This window comes from Zingiber officinale, chromosome 6B, assembly GCF_018446385.1.
Source record: "Zingiber officinale cultivar Zhangliang chromosome 6B, Zo_v1.1, whole genome shotgun sequence".
Taxonomy (NCBI): Eukaryota; Viridiplantae; Streptophyta; class Magnoliopsida; order Zingiberales; family Zingiberaceae; genus Zingiber; species Zingiber officinale.
The window spans coordinates 110,831,167-110,850,986 of NC_055996.1; the positions used below are offsets into that span (position 1 = coordinate 110,831,167).

A 19,820-nucleotide genomic window follows, 5' to 3' on the forward strand; every position below is an offset into this window, starting at 1 on the left:
TATGAATTTTATTTTATCTCGTTAAGTAAGGTGTGTTCTCAGTTCTCACGACACTGAACTGGACAATTCACAATTTAAGAGAGAAGCAATGAGATTGTCTTTTTTACAATAATATTATTATATGCATTTTAATTAATTAATGGTTTTCATAATATTATTAGATCCGAGTTATTTCATGAGAGTAAATTAATAATATTTTAGAAAAATAAGGGGAACAATTTTACACTTTTGAATAAGATTGACAATTTTTTAAATTTTGACATCCCAACGATATTAAGCGCATACCATGTTAATCACGTGCTTTGCGTTCTCAGATTTTTTTTTGGAATCCAATAATATTTTTTAATATCGTTCTTTCTTTTATCGACTTGTCCAAAAAAGAAATAAAATAACACATCAACGTCAATAAAATTGGAATTTCTACATCACTTCGGACTGCGTTACCCCTAATGTACCTGGTTTGAATTGGCGATATTGCGGAGCGCACGTGGGCTCCAGTATGTTTCGCGTGTATTAAGTGTTTGCTGGTCGGCGGGGCGTGGAAATAAATGGCTATCTACATTTCCACCCGAGGAGAGGGGGATTGCTGAGAGTTCTTTGCTACCTTGTTTGGCGAGCGGCGGAGTGAGGAGGAGAATGGAGGCACCGGCGGTGGATCATCTAGCGGCCGAGCGGAAGAAAGCCCAATTCGATGTCGAGGCGATGAAGATCGTATGGGCCGGCTCCAAGCACGCATTTGATGTCTCGGATCGCATGGCTCGCATCGTGGCAAGCGATCCGGTCTTTCTCTCTCCTTTCTCTTTTTTTTTCGCCTCTTCTTTTTGGTTCCAGATTCGCTCCCGATTTGTTCGTTATTGGTTTTTTTTTTCCCGTTTTTCTTTGAAAGATTTTTTTTTTTTAAAAAAGCATTCTTATATTTAGAGTTTCTTAGTAGATTTATTGCGAAATTTAAGGAATCGCAAGAATGTGAGACTGGTCCCTTCTAGCTTCGCACAAATTGCTTTAACTCCAGTATGTTGAAGGATGCAAGCGTAATTGATCTATACTTTGATTGCGAAGTTCCAAGTTTTGTCGTAAGAGTGCTTACTATGAAATTCATAAGATGGTCGTAATAAGCACAAATTCATATCCCGGCTCCTTGTTTATTCTGGTTGACCGTGGCTAATAGAAGCTGATCCCATCCGGAAGCGATGAGCTGTGGACTGCCAGTGGGCTGGTTGTGAGTTTAACGGGAAGAAGACTTTGACAGGGAGCGTTGGCGAACACTTGCGGACACCAACAGAAGGAGGGAGAAAACTGTTAGTAAGCAGACACAGCTATTCCGACAATTAAGTCAGGATTGAGGAAGAAAGAAGAACAGTGGCGTAACGAATATGGACTTGCATATCTGCGCAAGCGGAGAAGGACCCCTTTTATAATACCTCATGTGATCTCCGCACTTAATGAGACATCATATCACTGTGTGATAACTTGTTTAATCACCGTGTTTCCACTGTATCTTGCAGTCACATCGTAGGTATGAGGGAGTATTACATATGTAAGGATATAATCTTTTGACTTTCGGACAAACCACGTGCTACATTAATGGGGAGATGAGCTCATGGGCCGGGAGGCCTATTGGGCTGCTAATCAGAAGATGGGCTAGGTACAGGGAGCCCAATTTCCCGTGGGGAGTGAATGAGCTATGATAATATCCAAAGGGGGAGTTGAGCCTTATAGGCAACTGACGAATTGAAGCGTTGGGTGCTTGAGAGCTTACTTGATTGGGAGATGATGGGGAGGGAGGCCCCGTAAGTGTCTAATAGAGTCGGGGAGTTGGGCGTCGAGAGCCTATCTGATCGGCCTTAGCCGATCGAGAGATGATGGGGAGCAGGGCCCCGTAGGCATCCAACAAAGATAGAGAGCTGGCCCCTGAGGGCCTATCCGATCGGCTTTAGCCGATTGGGAGATGATGGGGAGCTAGGCCCATAAGCGTCCGGCAGAGCCGGGCCCATAAGCGTCCGGTAGAGCCGGGCCCGTAGGCATCCTGCAGAGACGGGGAGCTGGGCCCTTGAGGACCTGTCCGATTGGCCTTAGCCAATCGGGAGATGATAGAGAGCAGAGCCCTGTAGGCATCCAACAGAACCGGGGAGTTGGAGGCCTGTTTGATCGGTTAGCCGATCGAGAGATGATTGGAGCAGGGGGGCCCAACAGAGCTGGGGAGTTGGTCCCCTAAAGGTCTGTCCGATTGGACTTAGCCGATTGAGAGATGATGACGAGTAGGGCCCCGTAGGCGTTTGACAAAGTTGGGGAGCTGGGCCTTTGAGGGTCTGTCCGATCAACCTTAGCCGATCGGGAGATGATGGAGAGCAGGGCCCCGTAGGCGTCCGACAGAATCGTGGAGTTGACCCTGAGGGTTTGTCCGATCAGCCTTAGCCAATCAGGAGAAGGAGATCCCGTCACGCCAGCTACTCGACTTTTGACCTACCTTGGACTTTTGACTGCCCCTCACACCGGCTCGTTGACCCGTGGACCCCGCTTAGGAGCTTCCCTATTCATTGCATTATAAGCCAAGGTTCTTGTTGGATCATTATTTGGCACTGTGATTACGGAAGTAAAAAAATGTTAGTAAATGCCACATTTTAGCTACGTGATAACGAACATTATATGTGAATCAAAGGTATATTTATTCCATTACTCGCCTATAACATAGATTTTTCCTTTTCCAGAAATGATTTAGGTGTCAGTCACGTGGATTGGAAACCCATCATAAGTTTTGACATTGATGAACTCAATCTCTTACATGTCAGTTTCTAAATGAGAATATGAGAAACTGTACATTTGCAGCTGGTTTGGAAGCAATTTCTGTTGGAGAATAAATCCAATTTGATACTAGAAGAGAGTTTATAAGAATTCTAATTTCAATTTATGAGAAAAAAATAGAATTGGAATTCCATTTCTCTTTTTGGAAATAATTTACTATCATAATGTAAAGCTCTTTGGTTTCATAAATTAGCAGGAATTCTCAAACACAAATCTGAAGAATTTTAAGTTGACTTTTCAAAATCCCAAATTTTTGGGACAATAGATTCTATTCTTATCTTTTTTGTTTACCGAATGACTTGAGTGAAGTACTAATTATGCTATTTGCATCTTTAGGAGTATCATTGTAACAATAGTCATTTCGATGATTTTTGCAATGGTTCATAATGGATTGAAGTAGAACTATGACCATGTTTATAAAACTAAAGGATAAAACATGTTGACTAGTATGGCTTAATTGTGTGCAGCTATTAAGTGGATCATGATTTTCAAATAAAGGTTATAAGTTCATGTGTATGCGTGTGCATTGTTGTTGCTTTTCCAAATAATTGTTCCGTTGAGTATCCAGTTTACTTGAACTACACTTACATTACAATATGTATAGCTCCTCACTATTTACCAAGGTAGTTTTGGGTTTCTGATCCCATTTATTTATATCTAACCTACTTTTATGTTTGAAATATTTACCTCGTTTCACTTGAGTTTTGTCTAGGTCTTTCGCAAAGATAATAGAACGACGCTTGGCCGTAAGGAATTGTTTAACAACACACTCAAAAAATCAGCTCATGCTTGGAAGCGAATATATGAGCTACACCTTACAGGTATATTTTCTTTTATTCTAAACTCTATCTGTGATGATTTCTTACACATTACTTTGGGCATGATACAAGCATGCATAACCATTCCCTCGCTCTTTTTATGAAAGTTCTAGCAAGTCTTAACAATGATAACATCACAGTCAGATACATCAGTCAGTACATGGACCAGGCTATAATGATTCGACACAGTAAAATGAATTTGTATTATTTGTATTTTTTCCCTTGATTTTTTTCTCTCTCTCTCCCTCTTTTTTTTCATCTTTATTGTCATCTCTTCTCTTCCTTGTCTTTTCTCAACTGCATTCCTATTTTGTATTCTATCTTTTTCATGGTAATCACTCCTCCAACTTTGATTGATACCAATCCCTACCATGTACTTTATGTTTGTCTGCATGGATATTGGTATATGGCTTGGATTTCTTGATGGACAATACACTCAAACTTTCACTCGGGACATTTAATGGAACCTATATCCATGATCAAGCTGGATGTATATGTTGACTGTGTCAAGTATAACTTCTTATAATTCTAATGATCTTTTGTTATTTGGTCATTTGGTCATTTGGTGGCAAGTGAGCATGACAATATTTTTCCAAGGTTGTAGTTGACACACCCTCTCTCTATACTTTTTGTTAGTTTTGACTGGCAAAAGAAAAACTTGGCCCAATATTGATTGGCAAGCTAATAAGTAGCATTTGGGTACTGTATTATTTGATCCATGTTGTGTGTAATGACATGCCTGATCATTTTAGTCTTCCTCACCAGGCACATCATAACTAAGGTGAATTAGTTGGCTACTTGACTTTGGTTAGTTCAGCAATCATTGGCCCTTCTTCTAGGGTCATCATTCGAACTCGGATGAACAACTAAATTTTTGATATTGACCCTAAAAAGGAAATTGTAGGTACTTACAATCCGTGAACAGCCAACAATGGGATTGTGAAAATGGGATAGGTGGTTCTATGATCATTAGGGTACCTCCTTTGAGTTGTCCCATGGAATCCCTTGTTGATTATTTGTGATGGAATCCGTTGTTGTCTCTCTGTGAAATACTCATTGGTCAAGGATTTCCAAATGTCATAAGCTAAAATATGTTCTTACTGTAACTGACCAAATTGTTTTTTTAATCAATGAATAGTCAATAATTGGAAGTGAATGACAAAGGTGAAGTAAGATGAAAGATTATGAGAAACTATTTTATGGAGTTTTATAAAAGAGCTGTGAAGTACGTAAGCCTTGAAATTTGCAATTTAAATTTAATCAGTAATCTCAGTGAGATGTTCATCAGCAAGTATTCTCTCAAATGGCAGTAGATTGGATGTTATTCTGATCAACCATCACACAAGAAGTCATAATCTACATGTTGCTTATTGTGCACGTCAATAAGTTATTAGCATCATACGTTCCTTTAATCCTCTGATGTTTATACCAAACAACTATCTTATCCTTTGAATGCCCCGAAACAAAATCAGCCTACCGACGGGCCAAGCCACACCCTCTATTTCTTTTGATTTTCATTGGAGTGTCTTGATCAGGTAGACACACCCATTGACAAAACTAATCACCCTGCCTATCTGATCTGCCCATTTTAATGTGGTATTATTTTAGGCATATCTAGCTATTGAAAAAACCATTTCTTACTAGAACATAAAAAAATTAAGTAACACAAACATGCTTTCTTAAAGTAAGACCTTTGGCATGCGTACAGTTTAAAGGATCCTGTCATATTTTCTCTGCCTTCCTTTCAGTTTGCTGATAATCATCCAATTTTCTGATGTTGCAGAAGAAGAAGCTTCTCAGTTCCGGATCTTCATAGATGAACCTGGATATGGGGATCTCCACTGGGTGAGGACCTCTTCTACTATTTCTCATATGTTGGATGGTAGGGATTTTACTCAAATTATCTGGAAGAGATGAATCTGGCATATATTGTTTCATATTTTTGCTAATATCAGTTTTTCCCACTTAACAAACTTTAATGCAGATGATACTATCTACCATTTGGCCACTTTTATTTGTTAATCTACAGTATGCACTATTAAGTAGCATTTGAATAGCATGTTGGTGATGATTTCATGTTTCAAATTGCCAAAAATGTTTCTCTATACCTTTCCTGAAAGGTATAGTTTTCACCTTTCCTGTTATTTGTTTGTTTGCTTCCTCTGCTTAAAGTACTTTGGTTAATAGGGAATGTTTATTCCTGCTATAAAAGGACAAGGAACTGAGGAACAACAGAAGAAGTGGTTACCATTGGCTTATAAGATGCTGATAATTGGATGCTATGCTCAAACAGAACTTGGTCATGGTTCAAATGTTCAAGGTCTTGAAACAACAGCGACATTTGATCCCAAAACCGATGAATTTGTTATTCACAGCCCTACACTTACCTCAAGCAAAGTAAGTGACAGTATCAATCTCTATGTTCTGAGGTCAACCTAGATTCACTGATAGATTTGTTAAAACTATAGTAACTTTTTATAATCATCTAGTTTCACATATTGTTCAACAATAATTTTCTCCTCATTGCCAATTTATTTAGAAAAAAAAAATTGAAAAGGAAAATGTCCCTAAATCTTTCAGTGATTATATGCCCATTTCTTTCATGTGCAGTGGTGGCCTGGTGGTCTTGGCAAAGTATCCACTCATGCAGTTGTTTATGCCCGTCTGATAATTGATGGAAAAGACCATGGAATTAATGGTAAACACTTATGTGTTTGGAGGATTATTTTAGGGATTTTCTATAGTTGTTTTCTGAAGTATATTGCTTTCCAGGTTTCATTGTCCAGTTACGAAGTTTGGATGATCACTCACCTCTTCCTGGAATTGTTGTTGGTGATATCGGGATGAAATTCGGCAATGGTGCTTACAACACAATGGATAATGGTGTTTTGCGGTTTGATCATGTGCGCATTCCACGAGATCAAATGTTGATGCGGTTAGTTAATACCTTTATTTGCATTTAATATGTACAACATAGCCTTAGTTGCTCAAGCTTGATATTTTTGTTTTCATTCCCACAATCATAACTGACTCAGTAGTGTGGTTGTTTTGAAAGCTAATACTATCATACCTTACTCAAGGTTGGTCTGCTAAACAATAGAATCCCCTTGGTATGTGTTTGATCTAGAACCATGCCAGTGTAAAAAATCTATACCTTGATCATGAAGCAGCATCTAGCGCAATCAATTTGAAAGGTAACCTGAAAATAATGGAGGCAACATAGGGAAAGTGAGCACAAATGTGCTAAGTAGGCATAAAGGGCAAAATGAATATAGGGATAACATAATGCTAATCAATAACAAAGTCTACAGTAGTGCATCATAAGCATGATAAATTGAAACTAAGTAAAAATGCAAAATTCAATCATCACGAATACCACACACTGACTACCATACAAACCACTTAACAAGCATACAATCCAAAAATAATAAACAATGTAGTGATTCACTCAAAGAACTCTTTATCTGCTTACTGCAATCCACCAATCAGTGAGTGTGTAGTTAACCCCCAAAACTAAATTAAAACAACTAAATCAGCTTTTTAACTATTCGTTTTAGATGTAAAAATTATAATCTAAACCCACCAAATTCTAATTTACCATTAATTATATTTATTTAAAACAACATAATTTTGGTACATGACAAATCCATGTAGTTTCATTTTTCTCCATGCAGTCCTATACTCATATTGACTCTAGAATGGAGTAGTGTAATAGTTCAAATTCTCATAGCTAGTACTTTGCTTACTTTAGCTTTTACTGTGCAGAGGGAAGTTACTTCTTATTCTATCAAGTGTTTACCATTACTGAAGTGATTGTATAAATAGTGGTTTTGACAGATATTGTAGATGTGATTTCTGCATTACTTAGCAATGATATTGGCGATTTTTATTTTGAATATCATCCAGGGTTTCACAAGTTACAAGGGAAGGGAAGTATGTGCAATCTGATGTTCCAAAGCAACTTTTATATGGGACAATGGTTTTTGTTCGTCAAACAATTGTCTCTGATGCTTCCAAGGCTTTATCTCGAGCTGTCTGTATTGCTGCAAGATATAGTTCTGTACGTAGACAATTTGGATCACAAGATGGTTCTCCTGAGACTCAGGTACAGCATTGTTACTCTATGCTACACTGAGAAAATATCCTATGACAGACATAAATCTATTACAACTGTGTTTCCCAACTTTTTGGAGTTGTCTTATCCTGCCATTGAGCTCTGCTATCTTTTATTGCTACTGTATCTCGCCTGACAACAATTATGATGATGGATACATATGGTCAAGAGTCCAGAGTCAAGACTCAAAATCAATGATATGAAGTTTTAATAATTATGTTGGTTAGTAAGGTCTACAACATTCTGCCTTTTCTTCCTTGTGCTTGGTCTAGCATTGTCAGTGTTACGTATATAATTGTTATACTAAGAATTCATTGTTAGATTTAATATGTACGTGCTATTTTATTATTATTATTATTATTATTATTATTATTATATATCCCATATCATAACTCCACCCATGACGACCGGTCATAGCCGGTCCCAAACCCAGATAAAGGAGGAGGGCTGCGTTAGGTTGCCAGCCAACGTCAAAACTATGGTAAATATTTAATGAATGGATCTATTAAACTATTGTGCTAATGCTAGGTTGTTCCCCGGAAAGAACGCGTTGCAGGGTCCGACTGTAACGTCTCGGCAAAGACCGCTACATCTCTAGAACTCGAGTGTAGTGCTAAATATGCAAGAGTTTGTGTTATAGGGTCCGACTGTAATGTCTCAGCAAGGACCGCTATATTTCCATGAGAACTTGAGTGTAGTGTTAAATAGGCAAGAGTTCTCACACCATAGGTTGGATAAGAACAAATATGATAGGAAAACTAATAATCTAAGATTTGGAACATGGAACATAGGAACTCTCACTGGTAAATGGAGGTAGTAGATATGATGATTAGGAGAAGAATTAGTATTTTGTGTGTACAAGAGACAAAATGGACAGGCGAGAAGACAAAGATGATAGAGAACTCGGGTTTTAAATTATGGTACACTGGAAAGAGTAAAGCAAGAAATGGAGTTGGTGTTATTGTAGATAGTTTGTTATAAAGGATGAAATTGTAGGAGTAGTTAGAAAAGGGGATAGAATTATACCCCTTAAGATAATAGTGGCGAAAGCAACTATGAACATAATTAACGTATATGCATCACATGTAGGATTAGATGAAACTATCAAATCAAGGTTTTGGGAGGACTTAGATGAAATATTACAAAATATTCCACCAAATGAAATGATTTTAATAGGAGGTGATCTAAATGGGCATGTCGGAGTGAAAAATGAGGAATATGAGAGAGTACATGGGAGTTATGAGTTTGGAACGAGGAATGAGGAAGAGAAAACTATATTAGATTTTACGATAGCATATGACCTTATATTAACTAATCCGTTGTTTAAGAAAAGAAAAGAACACTTAGTCACATTCAAAAGTGGGAATAATAAATCGTAAATTGACTTTCTTATAGCTAGGAAGAAGGATAGAAAGATTTGTAAAGATTGCAAAGCCATCCCTGGAGAAAGCTTAACTACCCAACATAGGTTAGTAGTATTGGATATACACCTCAAACATAGTATCAATAGAAAGAAAATATATACGATTCCTAGAATTAAGTGGTGGAAGTTAAAGAATAGGAAGTAAAATATATTTAAGGAGAAGGTAGAAGTACAAGCATTAGGTGAAATATATGATGACTCTAATACAACATGGGATAAGATAGTATCAAAGTTGAAAATAGTAGCTAAGAGTGTACTCGGTGAGTCAAAGAGACATGCACCACTAAGTAAAGAATCTTGGTGGTGGAATGAGAAAGTACAAGAGAAAGTGAAGGAAAAACGAATAGCTTACAAGGAATTATATATTTGTAAGAACGAGGAAAACTTAAAAAAATATACAATAGCCAAGAAAGAAACTAAGAAAGTAGTGAGTGAAGCAAAAAATGAAATTTTTAAATGATTATATCAAAAATTGGATACAAAAGAAGGGGAAAGAGATATTTATAGAATAACTAAAGTGAGAGAAAGGAAAACAACATATCTTAGCCAAATAAAATGTATTAAAGATGAATGTAATAGGGTATTAGTAAACGATGGAGAAATAAAAGAGTGGTGGAAGAGGTATTTTCATCAACTTTCTAATGAAGGGTTAGGAACTTAACTTAGGTAATTTAAGTAGGTCGAGCATAGAAATTTTAACTTTTATCATAGAATTCAAACTTTAGAAGTAAAATAAACTTTAAATGAGATGTACAATGAAAAAGCCGTTGGACCAGATGATATTCCGATAGAGGTATGGAAGTGTTTAGGGAAACAAGGTATTGAATGACTTACAAAATTATTTAACATGATATTGAAAACGAAAAAAATGTTTGATCAATGGAGGATAAGTACTCTAGTTCCCTTATATAAGAACAAGGGAGACGTACAAAATTATGCAAACTATAGGGGTATTAAACTAATGAGTCATACTATGAAACTTTAAGAAAAAGTAATAGAAAAAAGATTAGGGAAGGAGACCACAGTGATAGAAAATCAATTTGGGTTAATGCCGGGAAAGTTGACAATAGAAGCTATACATTTTCTTAGACAATTAATTGAAAAATATCGTGAGCAAAAACAAGATCTACATATGGTATTCATTGACTTAGAAAAAGTTTATGATAGAGTCCCAAAGAAATTATATGGAGAATTTTAGAAAAGAGAGATGCTAGAATAACATATATTGAACTAATTAAGGATATGTATGAGGATATAACGACCAAAGTAAAGACTTCAGGTGGAGTAACTGAAGCATTTCCAATAAAGATAGGGTTACATCAAGGATCAACTCTAAGTCCCTATCTTTTTACACTAATTATGGACGAACTCACTGCGCACATTCAAGACACAGTACCATGGTGCATGTTGTTTGCAGATGATATTATTTTGGTAGATGAAACACGTGAAGGAGTAAATACTAAATTAGAATCTTGGAGGGAAACACTAGAAGGGAAAAGTTTTAAGCTTAGTAGATTAAAAACAGAATATATGAAATTTAAATTTAGCAATATTAGAAGTAATGAAATAATTGTTAAGATAGGAGAGGATGAGTTGCCCGGAATCGAGAGATTTAAATATTTAGGATCATTTTTGCAAAACGATGGAGGGATTGAGAGAGATGTCTTACATAGAATACAAGCAGGATGAGTGAAATGGAGGGGAGCGTCGAGTGTTTTATGTGACCATAAAGTATCTCTTAAACTTAAAGGTAAGTTCTATAAAACCGCAGTTAGACCTGCTATGTTATATGAAGCTGAATGTTGGACTATGACTCGAGCACATGAGCAGAAGATGAGAGTTGCAGAGATGAGGATGTTAAGGTGGATGTGTGGACATACGAGGATGGACAAAATAAGAAATGAGAGCATTAGAGAGAAAGTCCGAGTTGCATCTATTGAGGAAAAACTCCGAGAGACACGCTTAAGATAGTATGGACATGTACTTAGACGACCAATAAATGCTCCAGTTAGGCGATGTGAAACTATGATAAATATGCATATCAAATGAGGAAAAGGAAGACCAAAAAAGATTTGGTTAGCATCAATAAAACAAGATAAAATTTATTTAAATATAGATGATGATATAATAGGAGATAGAGCTCAATAGCGTAAAAGGATTCATACAGCCGATCCCATCTAGTGGGAAAGGTTTGGTTGTTGTTATTATTGTTGTATATATCCCATATCATGGCTTCCTAGATGGTTGTACTTGTTACCACAAACATAAGCTAAAGAAGGCCAAAGGCTACCATATGTAGACCCTAAATACTGTTGAAAAGTGGACTTGATGGTTATTTCCTCTGCTTGAAGTATCGAATGTCTCAGTTGCATCCTAGATGTGATGTTAAGATCTTCCTAGAGAGGCCTTCAGCATTGTGCATTGTTCTTTTTGCTAGACTATCTTAATTCATATATCCCGTGTTTTCACACTTTACTTGTTCCATATCTTTAAAGAGGAGTAGAAACGACATTGGAAAAATAAATTTGAAACGAAGGTTGCTCATTGATCCCATCTTTTATGATATTTCAAGTGCTTTCCACAAGAAAGGAATTTGTAATTTACTCATGGCTGCTTTTCCTCTATATCCTTTACATTCTTTTTCTTAAGTATGTAGGTATCCTTTTGATGAAAGTACCTTGGACTGAGAAAATTTGGGTACCTAGTTAAAGTTCTAAGATGAAAAATTTATAGCCCCCGAGCAATGGTGCAACGGCAAGGTGCCTTTTCAGTTTCCCATGCATCTAAGGATTGAGTCGAGCTTTAGCGAATTAAGGTTCCCTTAATGAGCAGTTGACTTAAGAATGCTAGGCTGATAAGCCGTCCGCTTTGAGCGCCACCCGATTTATCCTAGTGGCATGTGGGAAACTTTCTTGGGGCCGAATTGTTCACCCGGATTAGTCAGCGTAAGTTGGACACCTGATGCCAACTAAAAAAAATTATATAGTAAAGATCTTTTTCTTATCATTTTATTCAATGTTTAGATTTGTTGTTTGATGTCCAACCTTGTTTTTTCTACATTGCTGAATACTGAGAAATGACTGTCATTTATATGCATGAATTTGCAGTAATAACGTAAATCACAGTTGCTGGTGTTAGTCACGGTTGAGCCCTGTCATATTTTACTCCTATGAATATACACTGCATTAGTTTTAAATTATCAATATGTACATTACTACCAAACCATACATATATATATTACACGTACTGTTTTCCACTTTCCGTGGGTCCCAATAGGTATTGTTGACTAATGAAATATCTAGTTAGCTACTGAAATATTGATACCACACAGTTACACAATCACATCTTGGTTCAAATTACTATTTGATACTTCCGTGCTCCCTTCTTCTCTCTTATTTATCCACTCAAGTAAGCAAACTATAAATGGAGTTTTTTATTCCCCTGGAATGGTGTTCGAGCAATTGTAAATTGTTATACTATCTGTTTCATAGGTCATTGATTACAAAACTCAGCAAAGCAGGCTCTTTCCATTGATGGCCTCAGCATATGCTTTTAGGTTTGTTGGTGAATGGCTGAAGTGGCTATATAATGATGTGACAGATAGACTACGAGCCAATGATTTTTCAACATTGCCTGAGGCACATGCATGCACTGCTGGTTTGAAATCTTTGACAACCTCTGTGACAGCAGTACGTAATCTAACGTAGTTTTCCTGCTTTACATTCTTTTTCAATTCATTCTATTCTCAAACTCTTTAATTCTGAACCAGAGTGTCATGAAGGTTGCTTTCTGTCTGTTGATTAGTGTTTTGCTTTCTTTGTTTCTTGAAATTTTCATTAATATCCAATTTCTCTGGTTTATAATAATTGACCGAGGATAAATAGTCATTACATGCATTTCCACCCAAATTAGCGACAGCTAGTTGCCACATCTTTTTCTATTTGTTTGTATTGAATCTAAGATACTTCATACCAATTAGTCCTACATTGACAAGTGTGATAATCCATGATCTCCATCCCAATTCAATATAGAATCAGGGCTAGGCTGCTCTACCTCAGTGTCATGATAGACATATGCACACTGAAGCTGGACAAGTGCAATGGTTCATTATATGTATATATTATCCCTTCTCAAATGACTAGTCATTTGTGATACAATGGGATCCACCCTAATTCATTAGTTGTTTGCTATTAGCTTCTGTGAGATTAGAAATGGCTCTGATATTGTATATTTGGATGGATGGCACTTCAATTCTTGTTTGATGTTAAACAAACGTTGATCTTGAAGCATATTTATTGAGGTTTTACCATTTTGTGCAATGACGACTAGTCATTGTATACTTTGTAACATTCCTCTATATCTTAGTAATCACTCATATACGTATGTCCATATTTAATTATTTCACATTTGTTTTATGCAAGTAAATTATTAAAGCTAGCTCCTCAAAGTATAACTAGTATTATCTGACATGTGGGCTGAAACACCAGTGATAGCTAGTAATTAGCGTAACATGTAAAATTTGGCTGCACATGACAGATGCTATAACATAGTTCGTCTGAGGCCAACAATTTCAATTTTGTGTCCAGACTCAAACTTTTCACTTTGTAGCATTTATTTCTCTCCTTATAATAGCCACTTATTTGCTTTAAGATTACACACCATATATTATACAACTTTTAAGATTATACAATTATAAAGCAATTCATATATTCAATGAGTGTTAATTTTAAGGGACTAATTTATGTCACCGTTTATTATGCATTACACTAATTTAGTAATGATTTTTTGGATGACTTTCATATAGGGTTATATCACATTAGAAGTATACAATATCAACATAAAAATCAGTATAATGGTTTTAAATTTAAAAACATTAGCTCAGTAAATTTGATCCCACAAGATGCCTCGTCACATAAGAAAAGGAAATTTAGCATTTTATAGGTACCCATGTTCTGTCCCATTCGTCAGTTTATTTATAACCCGTTTTAATATTTATACAGCACATTTCAAAGAACATGAATAACAATAATTATTCACAAATTAAATGTTATTTTCACATGAGCAAAGGGAAGGGAAGGCTTAATAAGAAACCAAAGAGAGGACTTACCCCCAAATAGAGGACTTACCCACGTAACGTACAGGGGGGAAGAACCAAAAGTGATCTGTCTGTGTTCCTCCTGGATGAGCCTCTATACAAACAAATACATACACAACTTATAAAGGGTTCAAGATAATGCTAAACACAATAATACTGCTAAATGTAAGGATCAACCAACACTCAAGATCAATTAATCTAATCTTGATTCATCTACCACGCTGCAACTCTACTTAATTAGCAAAACACCCTACACGAATACATGACCCTAAATCCTTAAATTATCCAGCCGCCAACAGCATTAGCACCAATCTAATCCTTAAATAGAGGCAATAAAAAAAAGGAAGTAATAGAAGGGGTTTCAATGATGGGGAAAAATTTGAATCAATCTGATCTGGAAATATAACATGTATTGGGTCTGAAATAGATAGCCAATCAACAACACAAGCAAGAAAAATATCCAAGGGAACTTTATCCGAGGTTGAATAATTGCAGATCAAGAAACCTATTCAAATGGCTAGGAATTAGTGTAGGGAGGAAACCCTACCACTAGTGCTGTCACAAGGTGGACGATTGTTGTGTTTGAAGGAGGCAGTGGTCGTAGGGTCACAGTGAAAGAGGGACCGAAGAGGGGCTCGGGAGAAAGAAAATGGAGGAGATTAGGAGAGGGAAGAGTGGCTGCTCAAGGAAGGGAAGACCACCGCTCGTAGGAGGCTCTGCATCCTGCTACAAGTGGGCAACATGGCTCACATGGCTCTGAGAGCTAGTGCAAGAGAGAGATTAGGAGAGGAGAAAGTGACCAAAGAGGACTTTGATGGGCGCTCCATATGTGAGGGTCGAGATGGTGTCATGAACGGGAAGCATGGAGAAGTGTGTGGTTACATGGGAAGAGAAATAGGGGTTTTAATAATCTTAAAACCCAACAAAATATGAGCATAAAATTTATTTAGCCTTATCAAAATAAGTTCAAATCGAGCCCTCTTTGAACCCAGTTGATCCTAATTACCACACATGTTTGCTAAACTCAACCAAATCCTAATCCGACCTCAATTGGGTCCTTGAAAGGCAATAAATTAGTTTGGCTTAACTGAATTGGTAATTAAAGTTCAAATTACAACTAGAAAATTTAATTGGATGAAAAAATTGATATATAACAGAAGTTATGTTAACTGAATTACAATAATGTTCGTGTCACAGGAGTTTGAATTTTTACTGAATTTTGAATTTATCATTCTTATAAATCATGAATTTATCTAGCAAGCATGTTTGCCTTTTTCTTATGTCCGTGCATCCTTCATATGAACAAATGTTATTTTTCTAGAAACATACCTTCAGATGTTTTTTTCCTTGCCCATCATACCCTTTAATTGATATCAGTTTTTCTAATTATTAGGATGGAATTGAAGAATGTCGGAAACTGTGCGGTGGCCATGGTTATCTATGCAGCAGTGGGCTCCCTGAGTTATTTGCTGCATTTGTTCCTACCTGTACGTATGAAGGAGATAACATTGTTCTGCTTTTGCAGGTTAGTTCCTTTATAGTTTCTCTTTATGAATTTGAAGGTTTCATGAGGTTCAAGAATATGGTTTTTGCCTGTGCTTGATAGTTGCCTTTAGATATGGATTTTTCTACTTCTATTGAATAATAAATCACTGTTTAGACAATTTGAATAATAAAAAATGATGTATTTCTAGTTAACATTTTTATAGAGAAAGGAGTGAACTCTGTTTGGGAAATGGTTATCTTATGGTGGATGAATATTGAATTATCACTTGCTTCAGTTTCATAGAATTTTATGTTGTTTTCCTTTTGCATCAATTATTCTTGGTAGTAATTTAGTTAGGACATAGGAGTAGTGTCCTGAGTGCATAATCTTGAATTAGGCATATCACTATTCTGCCTTAGTATTGTGGGCTAATCAAGTAGGTTTCTTAGGCTTTACATGAGTTTATTGTTATTTACTTAGTTAATATTAAGTAGTATGGTCTAATGGGTGATGCCTATTATGATAATGGGCTATAGTTGTGTCTCATTCAAGCTAGCCATAACAAATGGTATTGAGGCAGACTCAGCTGATGGTTTGTTGGATGATCAACTTAAATAGTGAAATCGAATTGAAAGTGATGCTTGTGTTGATGGTCATCCTTAGCTTAGCATGCTGTTAGATAGGGATAATTTAGGCTAATTTACACTTTCTGCTTTAAGATCTTTAACCCTTTAAGTGGTTTCTCATACTTCAGTTTAGTTTCTGGATTAAAGGTGGGAAAAAATACCTAAAATTCGATATACCATACCGTATCAAAATATACCGAACCATACTTATTTAATAGTATATCGAAAATTGCAATATAATATTCTACCATATCAAAATTTTCGGTATCGGTATCGATATGAGATTTATATACAAAAATTCAGTATACCGTATCGATACTGAAATTTTACTATAGAACCAGTATAGAATTCATTTCATACTGAAAATTCTGAAATTTATGTACGGTATCAGTATAAAAAATTTTTATACCGAACTTTTCAATACGGTATGCGGTCTAAGGTTTGGTATATCATACCGAACCACCCCTATATTGGAAGGTGTGAACTGATTAAGGAGGTTCATTAGGCATAAAGCATATTAAGTTTACCATTAATTACTTACAGCATTTTTGCTCATGATTCGTGCCTATCTAGTTAATGGGCATTTATCTCAAAGGTCTAGTCACTTCCACCAGCATATCAATATCTTTTTGTGGCTCTTTTTACATATGATCTCACATTCCAGGACATGAAAAACCTAATAACCTTACAAGAATTACTTGTCTATTGTCAGGTAGCAAGGTTCCTTATGAAGACTATTTCTCGACTAGGTTCAGGAAAACAACCTGTTGGTACAACGGCATATATGGGAAAAATACAACATTTGATGCAGAGCAAATGTGACGTTCTCACAGGTAAACATCCAACAATTTTTTTTTCAGAAGCAGAGTTTAGCATATGAAACAACACAATGCAACCTCGGTATGCTATATAGTTCCATGGCTTTTGGTAAACTATTTTAAAAAAAATGTGTTGGATTTGGTGTGTTTTGCTTAGTAATTGAGTTGATGTGTTAGAAGTGAAAGATGAGTAGTGGTAGCTACATACTCAAAATAAAAATGGCTCAACCATGATTTACAAATGTCTCATCACACTGACTTTTAGAAAAATTCATTGATTGATTGTAGTTTAGGATATTTCACCGGCTTTTAATTTTTCTTTTGATCAATTGTAACTTACACCCATACTTTCATTTGCAGCTGAAGACTGGTTGAAACCTTCAGTTATACTGGAAGCATTTGAAGCTAGAGCTATTAGAATGGTTGTCAACTGTGCCAAAAACATTAGTCAGTTCCCAAGCCAAGAAGAAGGTTATTTAATTTTTTTCGCATTTGATCTTCTTTATTTGTAGTGTTTTAACTCTCATACAAATACACCCCTGAAGATGTTAAATGCCTCTATATATTTATGGCTCTGTTCTTGAAACATTGTATGCACTCTAATGAAGAGGTGAATTTAATTGTATGCAGTTACTTATCTTTCCTTGGTAGAAATCTTTTAAATTCTTGCTTTTGTTTAAGTTAGATTGGATGTATCTTTCCTTGGGGAAAATCTTTTATATTCTTGCTTTTGTTTCAGTTAGATTAGATGTTAACCTTTTTATAGGAATTCACTGTACAGAAAGAAGATAGCTCATGGACTAATGATCTTAGGTCAATTAGAGAAAACTTAAAAGAAGTTGTAAACTATAAGGCTAGCATATTCATTCCAATTTGGTTAGGCCAATTATAGAGGTTGTCTTGTAAAATAGAATATTCCTAAAGGTCTCAGAGAGCTAATCAAGCTAATTCTCAATAACCAAGTAGTCTACTTATCAACATAGACTAAGTCAAGGTCTCTAACTTACACAAGGTATTAGCATAAAGTCTACTGAAGTTAAGCACCTAACTTTACATTAATGAAAGAGTTAGCCGTTGGTGGCTGCAATTAGAGGTGGGAAAAAATACTGAAAATTTGATATATCGTACATACCGTATCAAAATATACTGAACTATACCAATTTAATGATATACTAATGATATTATATCACACTGAATTTTTCAATATTGGTATGAGATTTATATAGAAATTTTTGATATACGATACCGATATTGAAATTTTACTATAACTGGTATGAAATTTATACCATATCTCAAATTTTCAGTATACCAAAATTTGGTACGGTATCGGTATAATTTTTTTTATACCGAACTTTTGGATATAGTATACATGTGATTTAAGGTTCAATATACCATACTAAACCACCCTTAGATGGAATTACTTACAAGCTACTAGGAGATGTGATCATTTCCCTTTTGTTTCTTAAAAATATTGCTTCAAATGTATCAAATATATATTGTCGGGAATGTAGAAAAAAACTGCTAACTAGATTTTGCTCCAAATTTAGTGTTGGTTCTTCTTTTTGACTGTTTACTTTGATCTCTCCTTCAGGTTTTCTTGAACTTTCTGCTGATTTATTGGATGCGGCAATTGCTCATTGTCAACTAATCATTGTATCCAAGTAATTATCCTACCTACTTTTCCAGTACAGCTTAATAAATTCTATTTCTTTGAACGTTTATATCATGGCTCTGGCATATTAAAATCCAAAGAAAAAATTTGTTATTGTGACATAAATTTCAGCCACATTTGCACCATCAAAGATATACCAAAACTGAGTACACTGACACTGATCTTTTAATGGTTCTCTCAAATCGCATTAAGCAATATAACCAAGTGACTCCATTCCATATTACCATGTCCAGATTCATTGACAAGGTGCAAGAAGACATGCAAGGACGTGGAGTTAAAGAAATACTCCAGATTCTCTGCAGTGTCTATGCTCTCTCTTTGGTTCATAAGCACCTCGGTGATTTCATCGCGACAGGGTACATTACACCCAAGCAAGGTGCACTAGCCAACGAGAAACTTCGATCTCTATATTCCCAGGTGTGTAAAATAATCTCTCCCATTCCATCGTATTCTTTTCTCCTATTTGAAGTTACTTTCCAGCTTCATTGAAATGGACTAACGATCTTTGCAGCTTCGTCCAAATGCGGTTGCACTAGTTGATGCTTTTAACTATACTGATCACTACTTGGGTTCAATCCTTGGCCGCTATGATGGAAATGTGTACCCCAAACTTTATGAGGCGGCATGGAATGATCCACTAAATGATTCGGTTGTGCCCGATGGATACCACGAGTACATCAAGCCCTTGCTCCAGCAGAAGGTTGCAGCGGCAAGGCTCTAAACTACAATTCAAATAAACTTTTAGATTCATTTTTTCTTCCTATATTTTGGTTTGATGTCATTATACTTGACATAACCTAGCTGTCTATGCTTAAAAACTGAGTCCGACGGTAATTTAATTCTAATAAGAGTCCTTGTCTGAGGAATTTGCCCACTTCTAAAATAAGCTCACATCAGTAGATAATTCAAGCTCAATCTACACTAAGTTCAGAGAAAAGAATCATTGCTCAATAATAAAATGAAATT

The 19,820-nt window shown here is 36.0% G+C and overlaps 1 protein-coding gene across 1 annotated transcript; it reads left to right on the forward strand.

Moving 5' to 3' along the window:
* The first annotated feature begins 544 nt into the window (after positions 1 to 544).
* LOC121988901 (peroxisomal acyl-coenzyme A oxidase 1-like) lies at positions 545 to 19,737 on the forward strand. Its single transcript, XM_042542616.1, has 14 exons — positions 545 to 780; positions 3,515 to 3,623; positions 5,404 to 5,465; positions 5,808 to 6,017; positions 6,231 to 6,318; positions 6,393 to 6,555; positions 7,527 to 7,725; positions 12,649 to 12,846; positions 15,646 to 15,777; positions 17,077 to 17,197; positions 17,543 to 17,653; positions 18,774 to 18,843; positions 19,088 to 19,271; positions 19,366 to 19,737. Exons 1-14 carry the CDS (start codon positions 637 to 639, stop codon positions 19,573 to 19,575), a joined length of 2,001 nt encoding a protein of 666 aa, XP_042398550.1. The 5' UTR covers positions 545 to 636; the 3' UTR covers positions 19,576 to 19,737.
* The last annotated feature ends 83 nt before the right edge of the window (positions 19,738 to 19,820 follow it).